The sequence below is a fragment of the Triturus cristatus genome, chromosome 1_2 (genome assembly GCF_964204655.1).
Source record: "Triturus cristatus chromosome 1_2, aTriCri1.1, whole genome shotgun sequence".
NCBI classification, from domain to species: Eukaryota; Metazoa; Chordata; class Amphibia; order Caudata; family Salamandridae; genus Triturus; species Triturus cristatus.
In genome coordinates, this window is record NC_140580.1 from 1,165,165,028 (window position 1) to 1,165,186,183 (window position 21,156).

General features: G+C 43.8%; 1 protein-coding gene across 16 annotated transcripts in view; it reads left to right on the forward strand.

Moving 5' to 3' along the window:
• The window catches only part of FNBP1 (formin binding protein 1), a 975,957-nt gene that overhangs the window by 830,173 nt on the left and 124,628 nt on the right, over positions 1–21,156 (forward strand). For all 16 annotated transcript variants that reach the window (XM_085613976.1, XM_085613977.1, XM_085613978.1 and 13 more), the window contains one exon: positions 20,369–20,493. In XM_085613976.1, coding sequence (XP_085470102.1) covers positions 20,369–20,493 — 125 coding nt within the window. The remainder of the gene's footprint in view (positions 1–20,368; positions 20,494–21,156) is intronic.

Here is a 21,156-nt window from a genome sequence, read left to right on the forward strand (position 1 = left end):
AGAACAAGTGGCACTGGAGTGTGCATTAGCTTAACACTTGTCATTTGCAACTAAAATAGTAGCAAATCTGCTGAAAAGGAATATCCTCCCCATTCAATCAAAAACAGCCCTGTTTATTTATTTGTATTATTATTACAAGGTCTATAGACTAAATGTACAACTTGCATTTACACAATTATATATGTACATGTATACATCAGGAAAAGCTGTGATGCTTTCATAGTCTAATGTAGAAATCACACACTGTCACAGTGGCTAACCTCAGATAAGAAAAATGCTCCAAAACACCCTGCGTGGATATTTTGCTTTCAGTAGTGGTGGTCAGTTCTAAATACAGAACTTGGCCTGTGAGCCTTAAACCGGTTATCCCTTGTCTGAGCAAGGTTACATCATGTGGCCATCACTTTTGAAAGTATCTCTCGAGAAGGATTACTGAAGGGCTGACTCCGGTGGTGATATTTTAAAGGTAGGATGTACTTTTACTCTTTATTATTTGTTTTTTTCTTGTGTTCTGCGCTTTTCTAGTACCTAAAAAACGTGCTCAAAATTTCAGTTTTCAGAATGCCATAATGCGCCCACAACTATTGTGCAGTAAGGCACGCAAAATAATTCACGTCACCACAGCCATTAGGCCATACTACATTTTAAGTTTGTCCCTAAGAGACAGTAATGTTGGTGTTGGTAGATAAACTAATATTCACCCTTTTAATTTGGTGCAGCAACATATTTAACCATTTGGACATAGAAATCTTAATGTGCACATTGAAATCTGAATGCACACTTTGAAAATATTTATTTTAAATGCATTTATTTATAACACTTACAGAACTTCTTTTGAAACTAAGAACAGAAGCTTTACTTAAACAAAAAGTTTGTTTCACCCTTTAGAAATAAGTAATTATTTACTATAAGATCCACAAATATAATTTTTAGGAAAAGCAGGAAAGGAAGTCCTGACTTGTATACCTTTTCTTTTATCCAAAATAATCAACTTGTATTTCAAACATTTCAAGACTATTTGTCTTTAAGGCACGGGCTTGTATGTGCTATTTGATACTAATTTAAAACCAAGTTGCCACTGTCTTTACTTGTAGCTTGTTTTATGACCGGCAGGTGTGACCTTCTAAACTTCTCAGGAGAGAAAGCAGCAGCTGGTGCTGGGAGTCAGCTCTGTTCATTCTATTAAAACCCAGGCATTCCAAGCCATTCAAAATCTATCCTTTTTATTTTAGCATTTTACCCATACAGCAGCCACCAATTACTCTCATAATGTGAATGCTTTTAATATTTAATATCATGTATCTGAGTAGAGTGATCTAACATTTTTCACAGCAGCCTTTTTTTAAACTCTAGGCTTGTGTGCACATTTTACTGCTACTTTGAAAATTCTTCTTTTTTCTTTCTGTGAGGCCTACTATTTTCCTATTTAGTGCCCTCTCCTAGGAAAAGTTAGTTTTACCATTACCATGTTAAAATTATTATTTTTTAATTGTATATAGGTCTGGCTATACTCAAAGGTTTCAGAGTGCTTTATTTGTTGTGAGATAACATCTGTAAGAGGGACATAGAACATGAATCCTCCTTAATACATAAATTATGTACATAAACACAAAATATCTTTTATGAAAAACAGGATAATGTATGCAAAGTTCTTTCTCTTTTAATATGGAATGCTAGGCAATTCTGCCTCTATTTTTAATTCTAATTTTCACCATTGTGGGAATATAATAATTTAATGTTCACACATCTATACTTTGTTACTGCTTTACTCTCTAAAATAGAGTGCAGCTGTTAACATATTTTATATAATTCATTCTTTGAAATTTAAAGTGCAATTCGTACCTTTATCTGCAGGACTATCTGGTGATGATTTGCTTTGAACCTTTTTTCCTCCTGCCAGTTTTTAAACAATTTTCTAGTCGGCTTACCATGATTTTCTTCTGAGATCCCCTCTCATGAAATGTGTTTTGTTTACTCACAATGTGCACTTACCCTGAAAGATAAATACAAAAGTCTCCTACACAGGAAAAGTTGTTAGGTAGTGGATAAAATGTGTTAAAAAGAGGAAAATCAACAGTTAGGGACCAGCCAGAGACATCGCATAAACCCATTTGCTTTTCTAATGCACTAATGCGCTCCGTTTTTTATATAAATCAAGAAACATAGAGGTCCAGTACTAAAGATCAATACCCTATTCAAATGCAGTCATTCATGCATGACATAACTACGCATATTTCAAAATCATTTCCCTGTGTTCCGGTGCAACCCGCAAATCAAAAGCTCCACTCACTATGTTCTGGGAGGGTTTCTTTTTGTGGGTAAAATCAATACCCCAGTCTAGCATAGGGTCTCCTGCAATGTATATTTATTGACATAAAGTAACTTTGTTACTAATCAGTCACCTGTTTCACTACTACTTATATGTGTAGGTACACATAAATTATTCTCTAACCCAGGCTCTCCTGCAGTGTATGCCACATATTAATTAGTGTATTGATACAGAGAATATTTTAAAAACATTCTCCACAGTCACCTGTCTATTTTAAATGCCAGTCAATGCCCCTTTTATTAATACTATGTGTTAAATACGCATTTGAAAGACTGAAAGGTCACTTGCAGCAAGGCAAGTCAGTTATTTAGCTTACAGCTCACTTACCGGCTGGTGACATCACAGTCCTCCAATTTCCCACTTTCTGACACCATTCTGATGGGGAAATACTGGCACCCTCCCAAGAGCAAATGAATGAAACTCACCAGACATAGCAGGTTTGCTCAGAAACAGAGTGAAATTTATTTATTGGTACCAAAAGCATGCATCATTGCTAATTAGCAAGGAAGAAGTCAGATCTGCCACCGTAGGGGCTCTCAGACTGCTTCTTCCCAGAGTGGCTGGTTTCTGGGTGCTATATAGGTCAGTAATGCCATGTCAGCGGAACTAGAATAAGGCACCAAGCCAAATATGGCTAACATGGATGTGCAATGTCTGCACCATGCAAATTATAAACAGCCAGATATGGGCAGACCAGAAAGGCTACCTCGGCACTGTGTCAGCAACTTGTACAACCAGATAAGGAAACTTATGATGACGTCAGGACAAGGAAAGTGACCTTTAAGGCTAATTCAGAATAGCTGTTGGAAGCTTGTCCAGGCAAGGTCAGATAGGAAGCCCTTTGGAGCTCTGGGCCTCATGCAGGTGTGAGTGCATACATATGAATTTAAATGGATATACATATATATTTTGCAACATCTAGCCCTTGCACAGTTTGTTTCAAAGACAAGAGGAGATGCTTCCTATCACAAAGTCGTGAAAAAAAGATGCCTGTATCTTATCATACATATACCAGTAAAGATAAATATCCGAGAACCTTTGACTTCTAGTCGAGAGTAAAAGTTACTGCCTTCCACTCATTGTAGTTTCTACAAATTCTTCTCAGTGGGAATGTAATCATGGTACCTTTGAAGCACTCTTTTTTTTTTTTTTTTTTTTTGTTTTTTTTTTTAAAAAACCTTTATTTGTGCATAGTAAAAGAACAAATACGGGCCTACAACCATCAGGCCGGCCACAATACGGTTGAGCACAGAGACAAACAGTACATCCCCTGTGCGTCAAGGTCAAGATTAGCAATGATTCAGGATTCATACACTGGAGGGATCCTTGACACCAGGGGAAGGAGAAGTGAAGGTTAATTTTAAGGTTTTCAAATAAAAATTTTATCGAGAAAGAAATCAGTAAAGGATAGAAACAAGGAGATTCGAGTCCGCGAGTCGGCTTCATACACTGGAGAGCAGCAGCATCATTAAAACAGCCATAGAAAATCTCATACAGTAAGGCGATGCAGTTAGATAACAGGATCATCACAGTAGTATATACGCACCCCCTAAAAGCCGCCCCCACACACCCGGACCCCGAATCGAAACAAGTATAGCGCAGAGACATGAAAGAAAGAGGCCCATAGAACTAAAAAGAAACAGTAAATTACCCCCCCACCCTACACCAATGCGGAGGCTATGGCCTGCCCCCCCCCCCAGCATAGTGCCTGTCGCCCAATGAACCCGAAATATAGACGAGAGAGAAAGTAGGAATAGAGTAAAGAAACTAAGAGAAGAAAGGAGGCGGGGAGGAGCCCACGTATCCTCGGAGCGCCCGACACCACCGGCCAACCAAGCCTCCACACACTGAAACCCCACTACACCCAAAGGCGGTCGTGTGAAGATAGCATGTAACAACAAGGAAATGAAGGCAGACAGATCGCGACGAGTGCGCACAACATATGCAAACAATTCCAGTCCCAGTCCAGCCCGTCCGTGAAACTATGATGATAGAAAGTAATCTAGCCCTGGCCCGATCGCGGGCTTACGATTAGACCCGCCCCCTCGTGAATGCCCCGCATCCCGAACAGACAAAGACAATATGGCCGCTTGGAAGAAGATGGAGAAGTAGGGTCACAAAATGGCCGCCGATCATCTATCTTTGAAGCACTCTTGACATTCATTTAGAATAAACATCTGGTGAAACACGCCTGTCCATCCTTTTTGGTATGTATTATGCGAGTGATACCCAGAAGGTCCTAATGGAATCTACCTTAAAAGGTAGCTTTTAGTGCTTTGTTAAATTCTGATAAGATCGGGTGAACGTCTCAGAAAGTTAGGGAGAGGATTCCAGTTAACTCAACCTCACACAGAAAATATTTTACCGGCTCTGGATTTAAGTTTAACATGTGGACTTCCAGACACAGTTTTTCCTGACTTCTAAAGTTTCTCATGGGGTGATATATTGGTAACCTGTTGGAACGACCTTGAAGGGTCTGGATGTTGAAGGACTTAAATGTCCCCAGCATAATTTAAACCTCATCTGATGTTTCACTGAAAATTGCTGCAGTCTAACCTCCAGTTGACTATGGCATGAACTACAAGGGATTTGTGGATATATAAAAAAGCAGGACTAACCTAGGTCGACATTTGACAAGTTCTTGGACGTAATTACCAGTCACTGACCTTGCTTGAGGACCGAGTATCATGTCTGCATCGAACAGGACTCCTTGAACTTTGAGGAAAGCTCAGGATTCTGACTGGAAATTTCTAGAAGTGGCAGAGCACAAAGATTAGCTCTGCCATTAGAACCACAGAAGATGATCTGTGTCTTGGAGTTGTGGAGCTAGAGAAATCATTGGTTTCTATGTTAGGCTCTTTTCTGATGGATACTTCGAACGGCAGATTCCTCCACTTTAGAATATTCCCAGGCACCAGAATGAATCCGGGTTTTTTTCAAGCAGTGCTCCCTGCCTGCACCTCATTTCCATTCTTCCAGCACCCTTCAATGCAGGTCCAGAGCCGCACTCCCAACGTAGTTGTTTTTTTTATGTCTCCAGCACTCATTACAGTGTGCGAGGGATGATGTCTCTCCTTAAAACAACAGTTTCAAGTTGTGCTTCAACTGCAGGAAGCAGATGTCTGTCACAGACCCACACGATTTGTGCCTGTGTGCTGGGGCTCCGGTTTCAACTCAGTCATGTGATTAGTATGAGGCTAGGCTTTACATTGTTGACTTCACAGTCGAAACAGAGGTCCCACTATAAATCACAGACCTGCGGTTGGTCACAGGTTCAGTCCTGTTTCTATTCAGTCTTCTAGTAAGTCAGAAACATGCCAAGCAGGACTCACCCTCATCCCAGCACTCAGTCTGGTGAGAAGTTACAATGGTGTCACTTGAAGTGTCTGGCGGCCTGTGGCTTGTTCTGACACCGAGCAGGTCCCGCACTTGGTACCTGGCTTTCTCAAGCCATTGTCAATACCATAGTAAATAGGTCTACGGTGTGCTATTAAATAATTAAGGTGCAACCAGTGGTTGTACAGCTAGACATTCATCAAAGTGGCATTGTTTCACATTTTCCAGACACTATTAGCTGCCCCTTGTGTGTCTTCGGGCCTCCTCCTCCGATGCCAGCTCCCTGTACCATCAGTTCCTTCTGTTCCGATGCCGACTCTGTTGCTGCAGGAACCGGATCCAGTCATGATGATGGTCTCCCCCTGGACCCACATCAGCCTTCACCAGTCTTATGTTGTGCTATGAAATAATGAAGGTGCAACCAGTGGTTGTACAACTAGAACTTCTATCTCGACCTCTCCCTCAAAACCAGTGCTTTAAGAAGATAGGGACCCTCTTCTGCTCCCACTATGATACAGTCCAGGGTATATCTAATGTCCTTCATGACGATGAGGAGGCAGACAGCATGCTCCTCTCTCATTAAACTGATAAAGGTTGGTATTAAGATTTATAAAATGCTAGTGGGCTAGGTACTTCAATAGAGACTGAACTTGTATCACCACCTCTCCACCAACAGAAGACTGCTTCTCTTTTAGAGCATGGATCGCTAAAAGTAGTGGGCTTGCAATTGCCTACCCTGGAATCCAAAGCCAATTTACTGACTGAAATTATTTAGCTAAATCCAACTTCATCTGAGTCTAAGAGTTACTATTAAATGAGGTGCTCATGGACACACCAATAGTGTATTGGTCTAAGTCATGCTCAACCCACCTGTGGCTAGATGGTACAGACCAACCCCTGGCCACCTCGAATTGTTTTACAAGACACACGCCACCTGTAAGCTGTATGGTTACATCCAAAAGTAAAGTCAGGCTGAATGCTTTTCCTTCAAAATCCCTGGCTAGGGAGTTGACATACATCAATTCCTTTGACAAGAAAACGTTTTCTTCAGTTAGTCTTACTTTATGCTCTCTGAGTGCGGAGTGCCTTCTGGGCAGGTGCATCCATTCCTTACGGAAAATGGCTGTGACATCTTGCCAGTCATTCTGGAAGACCTCAGGAAATCACTGGCCCAAATGATCAAAGAGGGGCAATGACGAGGCAAAGTATGTGTTGCGTGCAGGCCTGGACACCACTAACTGCATAGTCTGTGCTATTGCTACCAGTGTTGTGTTCAGAAGGCATGGCTGGATGCGATCAACAGGGTTTTTAGGGGATGTCCAAGTGTCCTTATGAACAATATCCTTTTATGGATCTAGACTGTTTGGAAAGAAGGCTGATTTAGTGCTTGAGCCATTCAAAGTTAGTCACACCACAGCTCAATCATGGGGGTAATTGTCCCTGCCAAACAAATCCACAAGAAGTATAGAACGTTTATGGGCTATGCTAGAGGCCTAGCTTACTGGCAGTGTCAACCTTCAAAGCTGGTGCAACAGAAGGGACTGCAGTCGGCTAATTCTGCCTCCCCTTCGCCAACAGTTCCCAAGTCGCTTTGATTTACCCTCTCAGGCCCACGATCAGCCGATAGGACCTTGATGCAGAATTTCCTCCTTGGCTGGAAATTCATCATGTCAAACCAGTGAATTTTACAAATTTGTTAAAGGGTCTGTGCCTTGCCTTTCATTTCATCACCACCTCTTATTACCCCCTGCCCCTCACACTGCACTAGAGCGATTTTTGGTGGACCACAGCACTATCCTGATGCATGAAGCCAGTCTCCTGTGCGCCAAAGGTGCGATCAAGCAGGCGTCGGACTTGGAGAAGGGTGCTGTTCCTGCCACTTCCTCATGTTGAAGAAAGACAGCGGCCTCAGGTCTATACAGGACCTCTGGTCATTGAATGCCTTTCTGAAGAACACGTTCAAAATGCTCACTCTGCTCCTCTCTGCTGTGGATCTGGGGGAGTGAATAGTGTCCCTGGACTTGCAGAAGATGTATTTTCATTTAGGATGCTAACAATGGTTCACCAAGGGGTTGGAATACTTCGAATTTGCCATGCTTCCCTTTGGCCTTACCTTGGCCCCACAAATTCTCACAAAAGGGATGCCTGTGGCCGTGGCTCCCCTTTGGAGGTTAGAGATGCATCTATTCCTGTACCAACATGATTGGCTTTCCAAGACAGACTGATCAGTCAATCACAGACTACCTCCGGACATTGGCTAGTTGTTTGATCCCCATTGGGTTGTTCATCAATTAACCAGAGTCCCTCCTGAGCCCTATGCAGAGGATTGCTTTCCTAGGGGCTATCCTGGACACAGTAGCAGTCAAGGCTTTTCCATCGCTTTAACGAGTTGGGCCATTCATGAGATGATTGTGATGTTTCAGGCTGGGCTCTGGATCTTGCTCATTTTTAGGCTAATTGAGCTCCATTCCTTGTGCATCCTCCTCGTCTCGCAAGCCAGCTGCCACATGCTGGCCCTGCAATCAAACCTACTGTTTCAGTGAGCTCAGCTCCGGGGTTGTTTCTCTTACTCAGTCCAGATTTGTCAAGAAATGGCTCAGAACCTCATGTGATGGCAGATGAGAACCAACCTGACAATCGGTGACCACTCTTTCTTCCCCATCGTGATGTCACTGCTAGGTTGAGGAGACCATATGGTGGAGGTGCAGCTCATGAGCCTCTGGTCTCCACATGAGACCACTCCACATCATCCTTGGAATTTTGAGCGATCCACCTGCCACCAAAGGCCTTCCTTCTGACAATGAAGGGAAGGCTGGTACAGGTCCTAACAGACAACATGATCAATATGTGGTGCTGTAACAAGAATGGCAGAGTGGGTTCCTGGATCCTGTGCCAGAAGGCTATACGTCTCTGCAGGTGGTTGACCAGCAGATCTTTTTGGTAGACAGCCACCTCGTGGAATCCTTGAACGCCAGAGCAGACAAGCTGGGCAAACATCGGCTGGAGGACCATGAGGGTTATCTCCATCTGAAGTGGCACAGGGCATCCATGATCAGTGGGGCATGCTTTGGCTAGATCAGTTTCCCACCATCGAAAACTCATGAGTCGAGGCTTGTGCGCATTTGAGTTTCCTCCAAAGAGTAATTGGGAGGTGCAGGTCTAATGTACGCATTCCCACCACAGCCTATCCTGCTTCCAAGTTCTGAGGAAAGTAAGGACAGACCAGGCCTAGGTGATGATTTTCACCCTGAATTGGGCCAGGAAAGTGTGGTACCCAGTGTCTGAGCATTTGCCGTCCCATCTGGCTACTTGTGTGGGTGGACCTCCGAGCTCTGCCACACGGAAGTGTCCTAAACCTGAATCTCTGCAACCTAAACCTCCATGCATGGAGATGCAACTACTGAGCACTTCTGATTGGCTGGCTGAAGTAGTAGATGCCTTCTTTACATCTAGACCCCTGGCCACAAAGCCTCTCTATGACGAGTGCTGAGAAAAGTTTTGGCCCGGTGTTGGGTCAGTCATCTCGACACTGATATTTTGTTGTTTGTTTTATCATTGGCCCAGCATGGCCTTGTGGTGGGCCCAGTTTAGGGTTACTTGTCGGCACGTTCAATCTTTTTATGTAAGCCTGATAAACTTTCTTTCTTTAAATCATCAGTTGTGATTTGAAGGACCGTACACATATGTTGCCTCCAAAGCCTTTGTCATGTCCCTGTGGAACCTAATTCTGGTCCTGACATTCCCTATGTGCACGTCATTTGAGCATAAGAACAGTTGCTCGCTGCTGCTTCTGACAATGAAAACAGTCTTTTATCCCCATTAATTCTGTTTGCCACATGAATGAACTATGGAGGTTTTCCATGCAACCTCCCTATGGCACTTTCTTCCCGGCTAGTCAATGCTAAGTACTTAGCCTGCCTTCTTGCCAAAGGTAGTGTCACCCTTCCATGTTGGTTAGTCAATTTCCTCTTTCCAGATTTGTGGTGGGCCATAAAATGTCAGAAGGGTAGAGTGACTCAATCGGCTTGAACCTCAGAAAGCTTTGCGTTTCTACAATAGAGATCACTGTTTGCATGATCAGCTCTTTTTAGGGTTCATTGGGGGACAAGAAATGCAAGGCGGTGCATAAAAGGGCTGGTCAGGTAGATAGTCCTCTGCATAAAAGTCTGCTACATGCTGGCTAAGAAGGAATCCCCAGAAGGCTTGCAGGCTTTCCTCACCAGGCCACTACGATGACATTGGCAAGGGGGCTGCCGGGTCACTGTCAGCCAGGCTCCGACATGGGCATCAGTGCACAATTTCACAAAATGCTACTGCCCTGACAGTTTGGTCCGACAGGAGGGCCATTTTGACTACTTGGTCCTAGAAGGCGTCTTATTCTAAGCCCAGTCCTCAGACCATACACCTTTGGGAAGCACTGCTGTGGTATCTATTGTAATGGTTAGGAATCTGCAGTTACAAGTATCCATCAGAAGAACATGATACTTATCTCCAGTAACACTCTTTCCCGGGGAAACTCTAACCACACATTCCTCACTGCAGTCCCACCTCCCTCTTCTGTAGAATGGACTCCTGGCCAGTTAAAAAAGGTAAAACACACAAGATGATGGACGGAATGTTGCACATTGGCAAAACATTCACCCCCAGTCACAGATCTGGGTTTAATCCATCGTTATTTTTCTCACCACATCACCCCAGTTCAGACATGGCCATGTGCAAATCAGTCTTGACCCTGTGCCTCAGGAGAACAGTCCAGCCCGAACTGCAAAGCCATGTCTTCCCTGGACCGGAATCAAGCATCCTAGGACCAGTTTCGGGGTTTCACCCCTCTTCAGCCAGGATAGCTTGACTCCAGTGGCGTAGTGAGCACGGGACCCACGACTGGGCATACCCTTTCCACATAGGGCGAACAGCAAAACACACAAGATGATGGACGGAATGTTGCACATTGGCAAAACATTCACCCCCCCGTCACAGATCTGGGTTTAATCCATCGTTATTTTGCTCACCACGCCACCCCAGTTCAGACATGGCCATATGCAAATCAGTCTTGACCCTGTGCCTCATGGGAACAGTCCAGCCCGAACTGCCAAGCCATGTCTTCCTAGGACTGCAATCAAGCATCCAAGACCGGTTTCGGGGTTTCACCCCTCTTCAGCCAGGATAGCTTGACTCCAGTGGCGTAGTGAGCACGGGACCCACGTCTGAGCATACCCTTCCCACATAGGGCGAATAGCAAAACACACAAGATGATGGACCGAATGTTGCACATTGGCAAAACATTCACCCCCAGTCACAGATCTGGGTTTAATCCATCATTATTTTGCTCACCACGCCACCGGTCCTAGGATGTTTGGTTCCAGTCCAGGGAGGACCTGGCTTGGCAGTTCGGGCTGGACTGTTCCCATGAGGCACAGGGTCAAGACTGATTTGCATATGGCTGGGTTCAAACTGGAATGGCATGGTGAGCAAACAAACGATGGATTTAGGCCCAGATCTCTGTACTGGGGTGAATGTATGACATTGTTCTGCATTCTGTCCATCAACTGTTGTTTTTGCAGTTAAAAAAGGTGCCAAGTTAGATTTAGGCACAATTTCACCTGCAGTTTGTTTGAAGTGTTCCGTGTCTGAGAGCACAGAAGGAGGAGGATTAAGAAGCTGACATCCGTGCACAGCAGTGGTGCTTTTATACCGCTATGCTTTGTCACTTTTGGGTTGTTAATAAATCACCACAGAGTCTTGCTGTAAAAAATCTCAAATTCACTCTGGCGCCAGGGTTTAGTCTAAAGTTGAGGAATTCTGTGGTTAGATAAAGTATCCACCAGAAAGAGTGTTTGTGAAGGCCAGGAGCTTGTTCAACTGTACTACTTTTTATTGGATTGGTATATCGTAAACATCTCCTCTACCCGAACTCCAGTTACCCCCCCCCCCCCAGGGGGATTAGTAGTTTTCTGAATATATTGAGGACATCTGCTTCAACAGTGCTATCTGGCGCCCCCTTAAAATATCTGGAATTTTGGAGTAGTGGAGAATCCATTACTCACACTGAGTTCTCCTCATGCATTTCAATCATACAAAGTTCTTCAACATTATGTCGATCTTCAATTCATATGCTTGAATCATTCCCTGTAATCAACAGGGCATGATCCAAGCATGTACATCTGTAAGAGATACCAAGGCTGGAGATCTGCAGTTACAGGTAAGTAACTCTTCTTCAGGATTGTGGCTGCCCTGTGTGGTCACATGACAAAAGAACGGACCTTGACAGCTGGGTAATAAGAGCTCCATCACCACCAATTCATTGGAATTAATTTGTCTTAAACTGAATACTGGGGCAGGTGTAGCAGTTCTTCTTCAAGGACATGTCTTTGCATTGAAAGATACAAAACAACAATTTCATAATGTAAATGTCATTGCAGCAAGGTTGTTTCAGGGACCTCAGACTCCTCACCTCCTGTCCATCTGTTGTCCTGCTTATCAGAATTCGCATAAACGTTCCGCAGATTCCTCTGTCTAACAATTGGGGACCCAGAAAAATGCTACAAGCATGCTGAAAGTCACCTGCTCTTGTTTGAAGGCTCTTTCGGCAGGGCTCACTTTCAAAGAGATCACAATCTCTTTATCTGAGAGAGCTTGTCTTGAAAGTCTCTTGTGACTTATGATGTGTGTCCTATTAGTACGCATCTAGCTAGAATGCTATATTCTTAACCCTTAGTTTGACTTCATATGCTGGGAGGAGAAATGCTATTGATTGACACAGACAACATTAATCATATATTCCACATCAGTGAACATAATGGCCTCAGTTTCACAACTCTTCGTCATCTAGTGATAATGCCTTAGCCTTTGGTGCTCTCTAAGGGGCCTTAGTCTTTGGCGATCAGTAGCCTTGTCTGCTCTTCATGTCCCTATATATCTGTTCCCTTCACAATTGTTCTCAGTTTTGAGAATGTGAAGAATCCAGTTTCATACTGTTTTTCTATTATCTGATATTAAACTCACCTGAACTGAGCGGACAGCTGCCAAAAGGAAGCCTGCCAGACTTTGCTATTTTAGCAGCCTACCTCTGGCAAGGACTCTGAGATTTCGCTGAGATGTCACTTAGCATGGCCTGAACAAGCAATAGTGTGTGTATGTAGTCTTGTTTGGTCATATTCAGACTCTTTGGGAAGGAATGCTCCACCTTATATACTACAGTCTCATCACAAAAAAGCCAGATAACCAGTTGTTTGTCACAACTGTGAAGTTGCTAACATAGGTCGTCTGTCCAACTTCTGCAAGCTTTTGTACCTCAGCGGTTAGACTAATGAAGTAACATATAAACTATCACCCCACACAACCTCCGCAAGTTACTTCTGGTCATGCAGAATTGCATGTATCTGGGGATGGATAGTTCTGCATGCCTCACCACCTGATTCTCTTTTTTGGGCGATTTGCCTATATAGATAACAAGTCTACACTTACCCCACATATGTTCTTTGGAAAGGACACTGATTTTCTCCTTCATAAATATTTTTGCTATTGTTGCATTCTATAGATATGCCTCCACTTTCCAAGTCACAATGTCCTTCTAGGGTATATCACATTTTGCTTCAGTTCTCATCTGAAGCTCTGCATTTATCTGAATTTTTAGACCAAGACTGCATAACTCCCTAAGCAGCAACCGATACTGCCTGACCTTCACCGGTCTGGCCCTCATTTAGAACTCAATTCCATGTGCAGTTGCTATCCGCTATTTGTCCTGATGATGGACATGAGAATGTTGACTGTCTGCTTCCTAATATTACCAAGTAGACGAAGGACACAGCCAATGTTAGGACTTAGGATTTCTGTGAATGAATTCCCATTTGCTTATACAGTTCAGCAGTACTCACCAAATCTGTTTGAAACCTTTTGTGTGGGATCATAAAAGCGCTGAGCACCTCAATTTGCAACTATTGTTTGGGAAGAAATGTAATGAGATGTATCCAATAAAGGCTGAAGCAGACATTTTGAAAGATTTAGTGATGGAGAATAGGGAAGAGAGCCAGAGAAGCTGCAACGAGCCATTGGAAGGACATGTAAATGTTTCATTATCTGAAAATACCATTTCAGTACAAACAGCTGTCCAGAGGCAAAGTAGGTCATCCCGGTCATCTGCATCAGGGCAGCACCCTTCTAGTGCAATCTAATGGCTCTTCTTTTCTCCTAACTCTATCAACCACTTTAAGTAGTGGGAAACATAACATACCAACCGATAGTATGACGTTAGATCACAAACATAAGTGGGTGCTAAATATTGCATAAAAGACTATGGGCCATATGTAGGTAGAACGTGTTTTGCGATTCTCTAATTGCAATTTTTAGGGAATCGCAATTAGAGAATTGCAAAACGGAATGTAGGTAGGATTAGCAAATAATTCTGCGAATCCTACACATTCCTTAATTGCGAATTGCAAATTGCAATTCGCAATTAAGGAATACCTCCCCATTCATTCCTATGGGCCTAGAGGCCCATAGGAATGAATGGGAAGACATTCTCAATTTGCGATTCTCAATTAGAGAATCGCAAATTGAGAATGCAATTTCAAGTGTGCCAGGGTGTCAAAAGGACACCCTGTTGCACCCCTGAAATGAGCATGGGTGCACATGTGGCACACATACATGCCCTAAGGACATGTGTGTGCACCACATGCCACTTTGAAAAATGCAAAAATATGCATTTTTGAAAGAAATCGCAAATTACCACCAACCTGTAGTTGGTGGTAATTTGCGATTCCTTAAGGCCAAATTGCACTTTTTTGGTGCTTCGTACATTGCATTTAAGGAATCGCAACACTTGCGATTCCTTAAATGCAATTGCAAAATAAGGAATCGCAAATTTAGCGATTCCTTATTTTGCACACAGATTTGCCTTCCTACATACCACTTAGCAAAATTGCGATCGCAAACGCCGAAATTCGGCGAATTTCGGCGTTTGCGATCGCAATTTTGCTTTCTACATAGGGCCCTATGCCTTGAAGATTAGGTCACCTCAATCTGCATTCCAAAACATCCACCTTTTACCAGTGGATTTGTCTGCCAGAAGCCGGTGATAGAACCTGTGTTTTAATCCCTGAAAGGCAAACACTCAAATGGGAAAGGTGATTCTAAAAGTGTACTAGAGTGAAAACAAGAACTCTGTCCACCTCCCAAGTATTTACGGTTTGCTACTCCATTCCAAAAAACATTTGACCCCGTAATTGGCACTGCAGTTTGAAAGTGAAGTTACATACTTTTATGTATAGTTCCCTAGCATTGGTATTCTTTATAGGTTCACGTGCAACCCACACTACCTTCGGTGTACATGCATGTGTAAAGAATCTAACCAATATGTAGGTTAGTGGTGGAGTTACAGAGGCAGCAGGGCAATAGTAAGTGCAGGAAAACAGTTCCCAATGACTTTAGGAATAAGCTCACATGTAGCACTTTGGAAAATTAGGTAATAATACCTTCATATTCATTATTTTAGTGGCGGTGTCTCAGCCTGATGTTGGTTGAAAAGCAGATGAACGCTGGAGAGCTTTATAACCATCTCATTTAATTCAACACACACTAGTAATTCATGTCTGCTTGTACCTTACCCCTTCAATCTTAAAACCAGTCCTCCAATGATCCTGCTCCTCGCGGGCCATTAGAAGACTGTGTTAGCGTAAGCAGGCTTTCAGGGATTTGGGTTAAGATTGGGATTGCTAGACCTTTCTCTGGCTGTTCAGTGTAAGACTTCAGGCCCTTAGAGTGCTGTAACATCTGCTCTAAAAGACTGTTCAATAGCTGCATGTAGCTTAAGTATGACAGAAGGTGCCAGATGGATATACCATATGTATGACAGAAGGGGCTGGATATACCATATGTATGACAGAAGGGGGTTGGACACATCATATGTATGACAGAAGGAGCTGGATATACCATATGTATGACAGAAGGGAGTTGGACACATCATATGTATGACAGAAGGAACTGGCTATATCATGTTTTCCGGTTAAAGACAAACATTGGCGGCCACGCAGCTTGGATTCTAAGCAAACAAGCTGCCCTTTGAAACGGATATTCGCTTCACGCACTTACAGGCAAGGGCTGCAGTTAGAAGGATTACATTCCTCTGAACTTTTGATGGTAACTGCATGGAGCTAAATGGAGAGTTACCTCAGGCATTAAGACATTGTGACCAAGAGAATCTCATGAACCACTGATTGATCTCTGGCAGGAATAAGAAGTAATGGTGCACAGCACTGGAGGGCGGTCTAATGTTGGTTACAAGCCCCACAAAGTGATTAAGGAAGAAATATATAGATTTTATACGTTTTTATTATATTTTGTGTGGGAGATCATGTTACGTCCTGAAGAAGGTGGTTCTATCTACGAGGGTCCATCGAAACTCGGCAACGCATTGATTTACAAAATCTGTAGAAATACCCTGATGTAATAGATGGCGATCTTCACAGTATATCCTATATCAGCGATAATGTGCTAAACTGATTGGTATTGTTAGAATAGACTGGTGTTTATTGTCTTATGTGTTTCTCCCTGGGCTTCTGTGTATTGTTTTAAATGCTTATATGTGTGTGTTGGGATTTAATCACTGCACCGAATTTGTAGGGTATCACAGTATTGTAATGTTTTTAATTTGTATGATGATGTTTTTAATTTTAGATTGTTATACACGGATATTGAAAGCATATGAATTTGTACTCTGTGTCTGTAAAGATAATATTACAAATCTGTAATCCTTTTAGGTCTCGCCTGACCCAGCGCATGCGCTGGTCTGGCGAGACTTATTGAGAGGGCTCCAAAAAGTGCTACCAGGCCAGCCTAGAGCTACAGTGCATGTGCGCGGGCGCGCGCTTTACCGCGATTACTTTAACTTTCGCCGCTTTGATGTTTGATCGCGATCACTTTCTCTTTCGCTGCTAGGCATAGCCAATAGGTCTCGCTTTTGGGACCTTATAAGTATTTAATTACGCAACTGTTGCATGGCTAAACACTTCTAAGGTCCCAAAGGCGAGACCTATTGGCTATGCCAATGCTTGTTTACATTGTTGTGGGACTAGTTTAATTGAAAGATGATTGGTCCATTGAGGTTGTTGAGATTGTAAGGAGAATATTTTCTGTTGCCTCAAGGGGAGATCTGTTATTCTCCTCAACAGACCAGCTCCGCGAGACCCTGAGATTGTTATATGCAGTATCCTACGCCAGAGAGCTTGCTGGTTCAGGTGTCCACCAATAGGGTTAATCCCAACACCTTCCTTTCAACCCCACCACACCGCGAAATGGTTGGAAACATTTGGCAACTGCATGTTTTCTTGTACCAGCGTTGTCCTGCGCTCAGTGAATGCCAGCTGCCTTTTCGCCCGCTACACCCTTGCTCTAAGGGACATGGTAGGTCAGATCTTACTGGCGATCCCAGAACACCTGCGGGTGTCTTTCATTCAAACAATTCCGGATGGACTTGATGTGACTAAATGTGTTATCCGCTGCGGCTTCGACACAACCTATTACTAAGGTCAGTCTGTTGTCATGAGTGTGGTGATTCAGCTGCATGCTTGGATGAGGTCTACAGGCATCTCCGGGGGTGTTCAGGCATCCTCAATGAATATTACATTTGATGGTGATCGCCTCTTTTGTTATAAAGCAGATTCCGCCCTAGAACGATTTAAAGAGTGATACCACAGCCCACTCTTTGGGTCTTTCCATATCTGCTAGACAGTTTCCCAGATAATTTCTTCCATTTCGGGGATAGGCCAGGGGCTTCCAATACCATGTCAGACACCGCTTCTGGCACAGCATACTACTCACCTCTTTCAGGGTGAGGCCGCAGCTCCCAAAGAGAGTGCCCGGCCCATAAGGGTCAATGTGCAGCTCAGTCCACTGCCCCTCCAGAACCCACATCTTCGAAGCAAATTTAATGTGACCTTCTCGGCACACAGTCACTCTTTAGGAGGCAGGATTCATCACTTCCTCCAGCAATGTCACAGTGGTTTTTCCAACAAATGGGTGCTCCAAATTGTGCATTGGGGCTACACCCTCCCACTTCTTTCTATCTGGCTGCACCTCCCACCTTTATCAGAGCGACTGAAGGAAGACCACATGGCCGTAGAGACTGTTCTGGACTCTGAGGCAGGAATTGAGTGTTACTAGTGCTATTACCTTGTTCCGATCTTGGACCTTTGCCCTCTACACACCTTTATGCGAAAGGACAATTTCAAGATGTTCACATTGGCTCAGATTCTGTATTCCCTGCATCCTGGAGACTGGATGGTAGCGTTGGACCTGCAGGATGCTCATTTCCATCCTTCCGACCCTCAGGTGTTTTTTGCGGTTCACAGTGGGCCAGGAGAAGTTTCCGTTTGCGGTGCTCACTTTTGACCTCATTGGTGCCCCTCAGGTGTTCACCAAAGTGATGACGGAGGTTGCAGCACACCTTTAGAGATTGGGTGTTTAACCACTGGTCTGGCTGTTGATGATGGGCTCTCCTTCACCCAGGCAGTCGTAGACCTCCTCCAGATCATTACAAACTTTCTAACTGCTTAAGGTTCACTATTAACACACCAAAGTCACACCTGACTCCTTCGTAGATGCTCCTGTTTATCTGAGGCATCCTAGATACAGTGCATTATCTGGCATTTCTGAGGTTGTGCACCAACTAATGTGATCTCTAAATGCCAGGGCGGACAAACTCAGCCGCCTCCTCTTAACAGATCATGAATGGCAACTACATCTGGAGGTGTTGCAGGGCATCTTCCAGCAATGGGGAGAACCCTGACTAGATATTTAAGGCAAAGCTGAGACGGAGTAATACCAACACTGTTGCCCGCTTGAGTTCCCAAGAAGGCTTTTTCTCGGGTAACATTCAGTTTTGCTTAGGACTCCTGTATTCCTTTCCATCTCTGCCTCTCCTGACTCGAGTTCTCAAAAAGATCAGGACTGACTGAGTCCAAGCGTCTCTGGATTGATCTAGGAGAATGTGGTACCTGGCATGACCATCTGTCCTCTGATCAAGCTGCAGCTTCGAAAGAATCTTCTGTTGCAGCAGCAGGGCAGGGTCTTGCAGTCAGGTCTGCATCCTGTACCTCCATTCGTGAAGATTGAACAGCGTCCGTTGATTGCATTTAATCTCCCTTCCGAGGTCATTGATATCATCCTGGCTTCTAGGTGCCCCTCCATGAAGTTGGTGTATGCTGACCACTTGGGACAAGTTTATGGCTTTGTATGGCAAGTGTCAGATGGACCCATTACAGGTCAAACTGTTTATCGTTTTGTCATTTGTTTTATATTTGGCCCAGCAAGGCCTTCCACTGGGCACTTTTACAGGATATTTGTCAGCTCTTTCAGCATTTTTACGGTATTTTATCAGCCTTCTTTTTTCAACTCACTTGTTGTGATGAGGTTTTTTAAACATATGTTCCCACCTAAGCCCTTTCTAATGTCATAGTGGGACTTAAATCTGGTTTTTATATTACTAATATGTGCCCATTTTGAGCCACTGCACAGTTGACCACTACACCTCTTGATCCTGAAAATGGTCTGTCTGAACGCGATATCAGCACGTCAATTTAGCCACCTTCCACCACATTTTTTCCAGACAAACTGTTGCTGAGAACTCAAGGTGTATTTCTGCTGAAAGTTGTAACACTGTTCCATGTCAGGCATACCATCACCCGTTAGATTTTATTTGCCCACCTCACCCCCCAAAAGAGGAGGAGAGACTTCATAGTTTGGATCTCAAGAGAGCCCTCAGGTTTTATATTGATTGTACCTGGGAACCTTTGGTGAACAATCAACTCTGTGAGCGTCTCTGGAGCAAAGAAAGGCAAGGCAAAAAAGACCCATCTGTAGGTGGACAGTCCTGTGTATTAAAATCTGATAAGTGTTTGGTAAGAAGCAGCTTCTTCAAAGATTAACAACTCATTCCACTCAAGCTCAGGCTACTACTACTGAGCTGATATGTAGAGTGCCTGTCCTAGAAAACTGACAAGCTGCTATGTGGCCATCAGTGTACACATTCACGAAGCACGATTGACTTGACAATCAGGTCCTTTGTTCTATCCACTAGGTGAGGAATCCGTTGTTAGAGGAATCTATCAGAAGAACAAGGTAGCCAACCCTCAATAACACTCTCTAGTGGATGCTCATCTAACTTCATATTCCTCATCCCCTCTCACTCCCCCGTTCTGTGGAATGGACTCTCTTCCCATCTAAAAAGGTTCCAATGTAGAGTTCTACTCACTGGTCATAGCGATTTGCTGATGGGCTCTGTGTCTGAAGGTGCGGACAAGCCTGCGAAAGAAACTGACGTGCGAACATGGAGGGTGCCTTTATTTGACTCTTAGCAGAGCAATGATGATGTGCAGCCTCACAACCCCAGCTAACGATCCACAAGAGTACTGTCTTTGAGTTTTCTTGATCCAATCTTACATCTAAGAAATATTTACAATGTGAGGAATCTGTGGTTAGAGTATCCACCGCAGAGTGCGTTACCGAAGGTAAGTAACGTGTTTCTTTACAATGGTTGTCTTTTGATTTCAACAACTTACAAGTTTGACACCGAGAAAAAAAAAACTTCACATGGAAGGAAAAAATAATTAAATTCTGGTGAACAATTGAGAGATGCGTCTAGTGTCTAGAAAAGTACAACACTGACCATACTTGAGTGATGCATGCAGTGACCCAGATGCTCCTCTTTAGGGATGGCTGGCAGAGGTTGAAGGTCGACTTCCCACGCGAAACGATAACTCCAGACGACAGAGCGGAGTCTATGAAGCCCAGAACAATGCCACAATAAACAACAACTGTGCACAAGATCGTGAGAGGTACAGTATCAATGTAGACGGACATTCTGAACCAAGCGCATGCACACATATATTCCTCTTCCTCAAACTGGTACTAGCCTCATTGCCCCAGTCAACAGCTTTGAACCTATAACAAGTGCAAGCATAATAGAACCCTAGATACCAACACACCTGACCAATCTGAACAGCCTTGTCTCGACCCCTATACCCATTTGGATAATAATGGACCAGTCTGGACCACTGACTCAACTTTCCCCCACCTCCCCCCAAAGTAGGATAGGCCAGGTCCGAATCCCCAAACAAACAGTGAATGCATCTAAACTCCCCAACTGTGACTGACATAGTCTAACTAAGAACGAGCTGCTGTGAGCCTTCAGACCAAACACAGCTGTGACCTATCCTTGCAGTATTTATTGTCTTTGCCGTGAAGCCCCCTGTCACGTTGATTCAGATTGAGGGAGGGTCCCATTGCCCGATGTGCGCTGAGCTCTGTCGGTGCTGCAACACTGGCACTATAGATGTACTTGAGCGATCTGTGATCAGGGCAAGTGGGACAGTTACCTGTGAGAGTGGATGCATTTCATGAGAGTCTGGCCTTAGACGCAAGGAATTGTTAAGTACTTTTTGCTCCTCACTGTCAAACAAAGCACCATTATTCTGAAGTCCTTGGCTCTTGTTTCATCA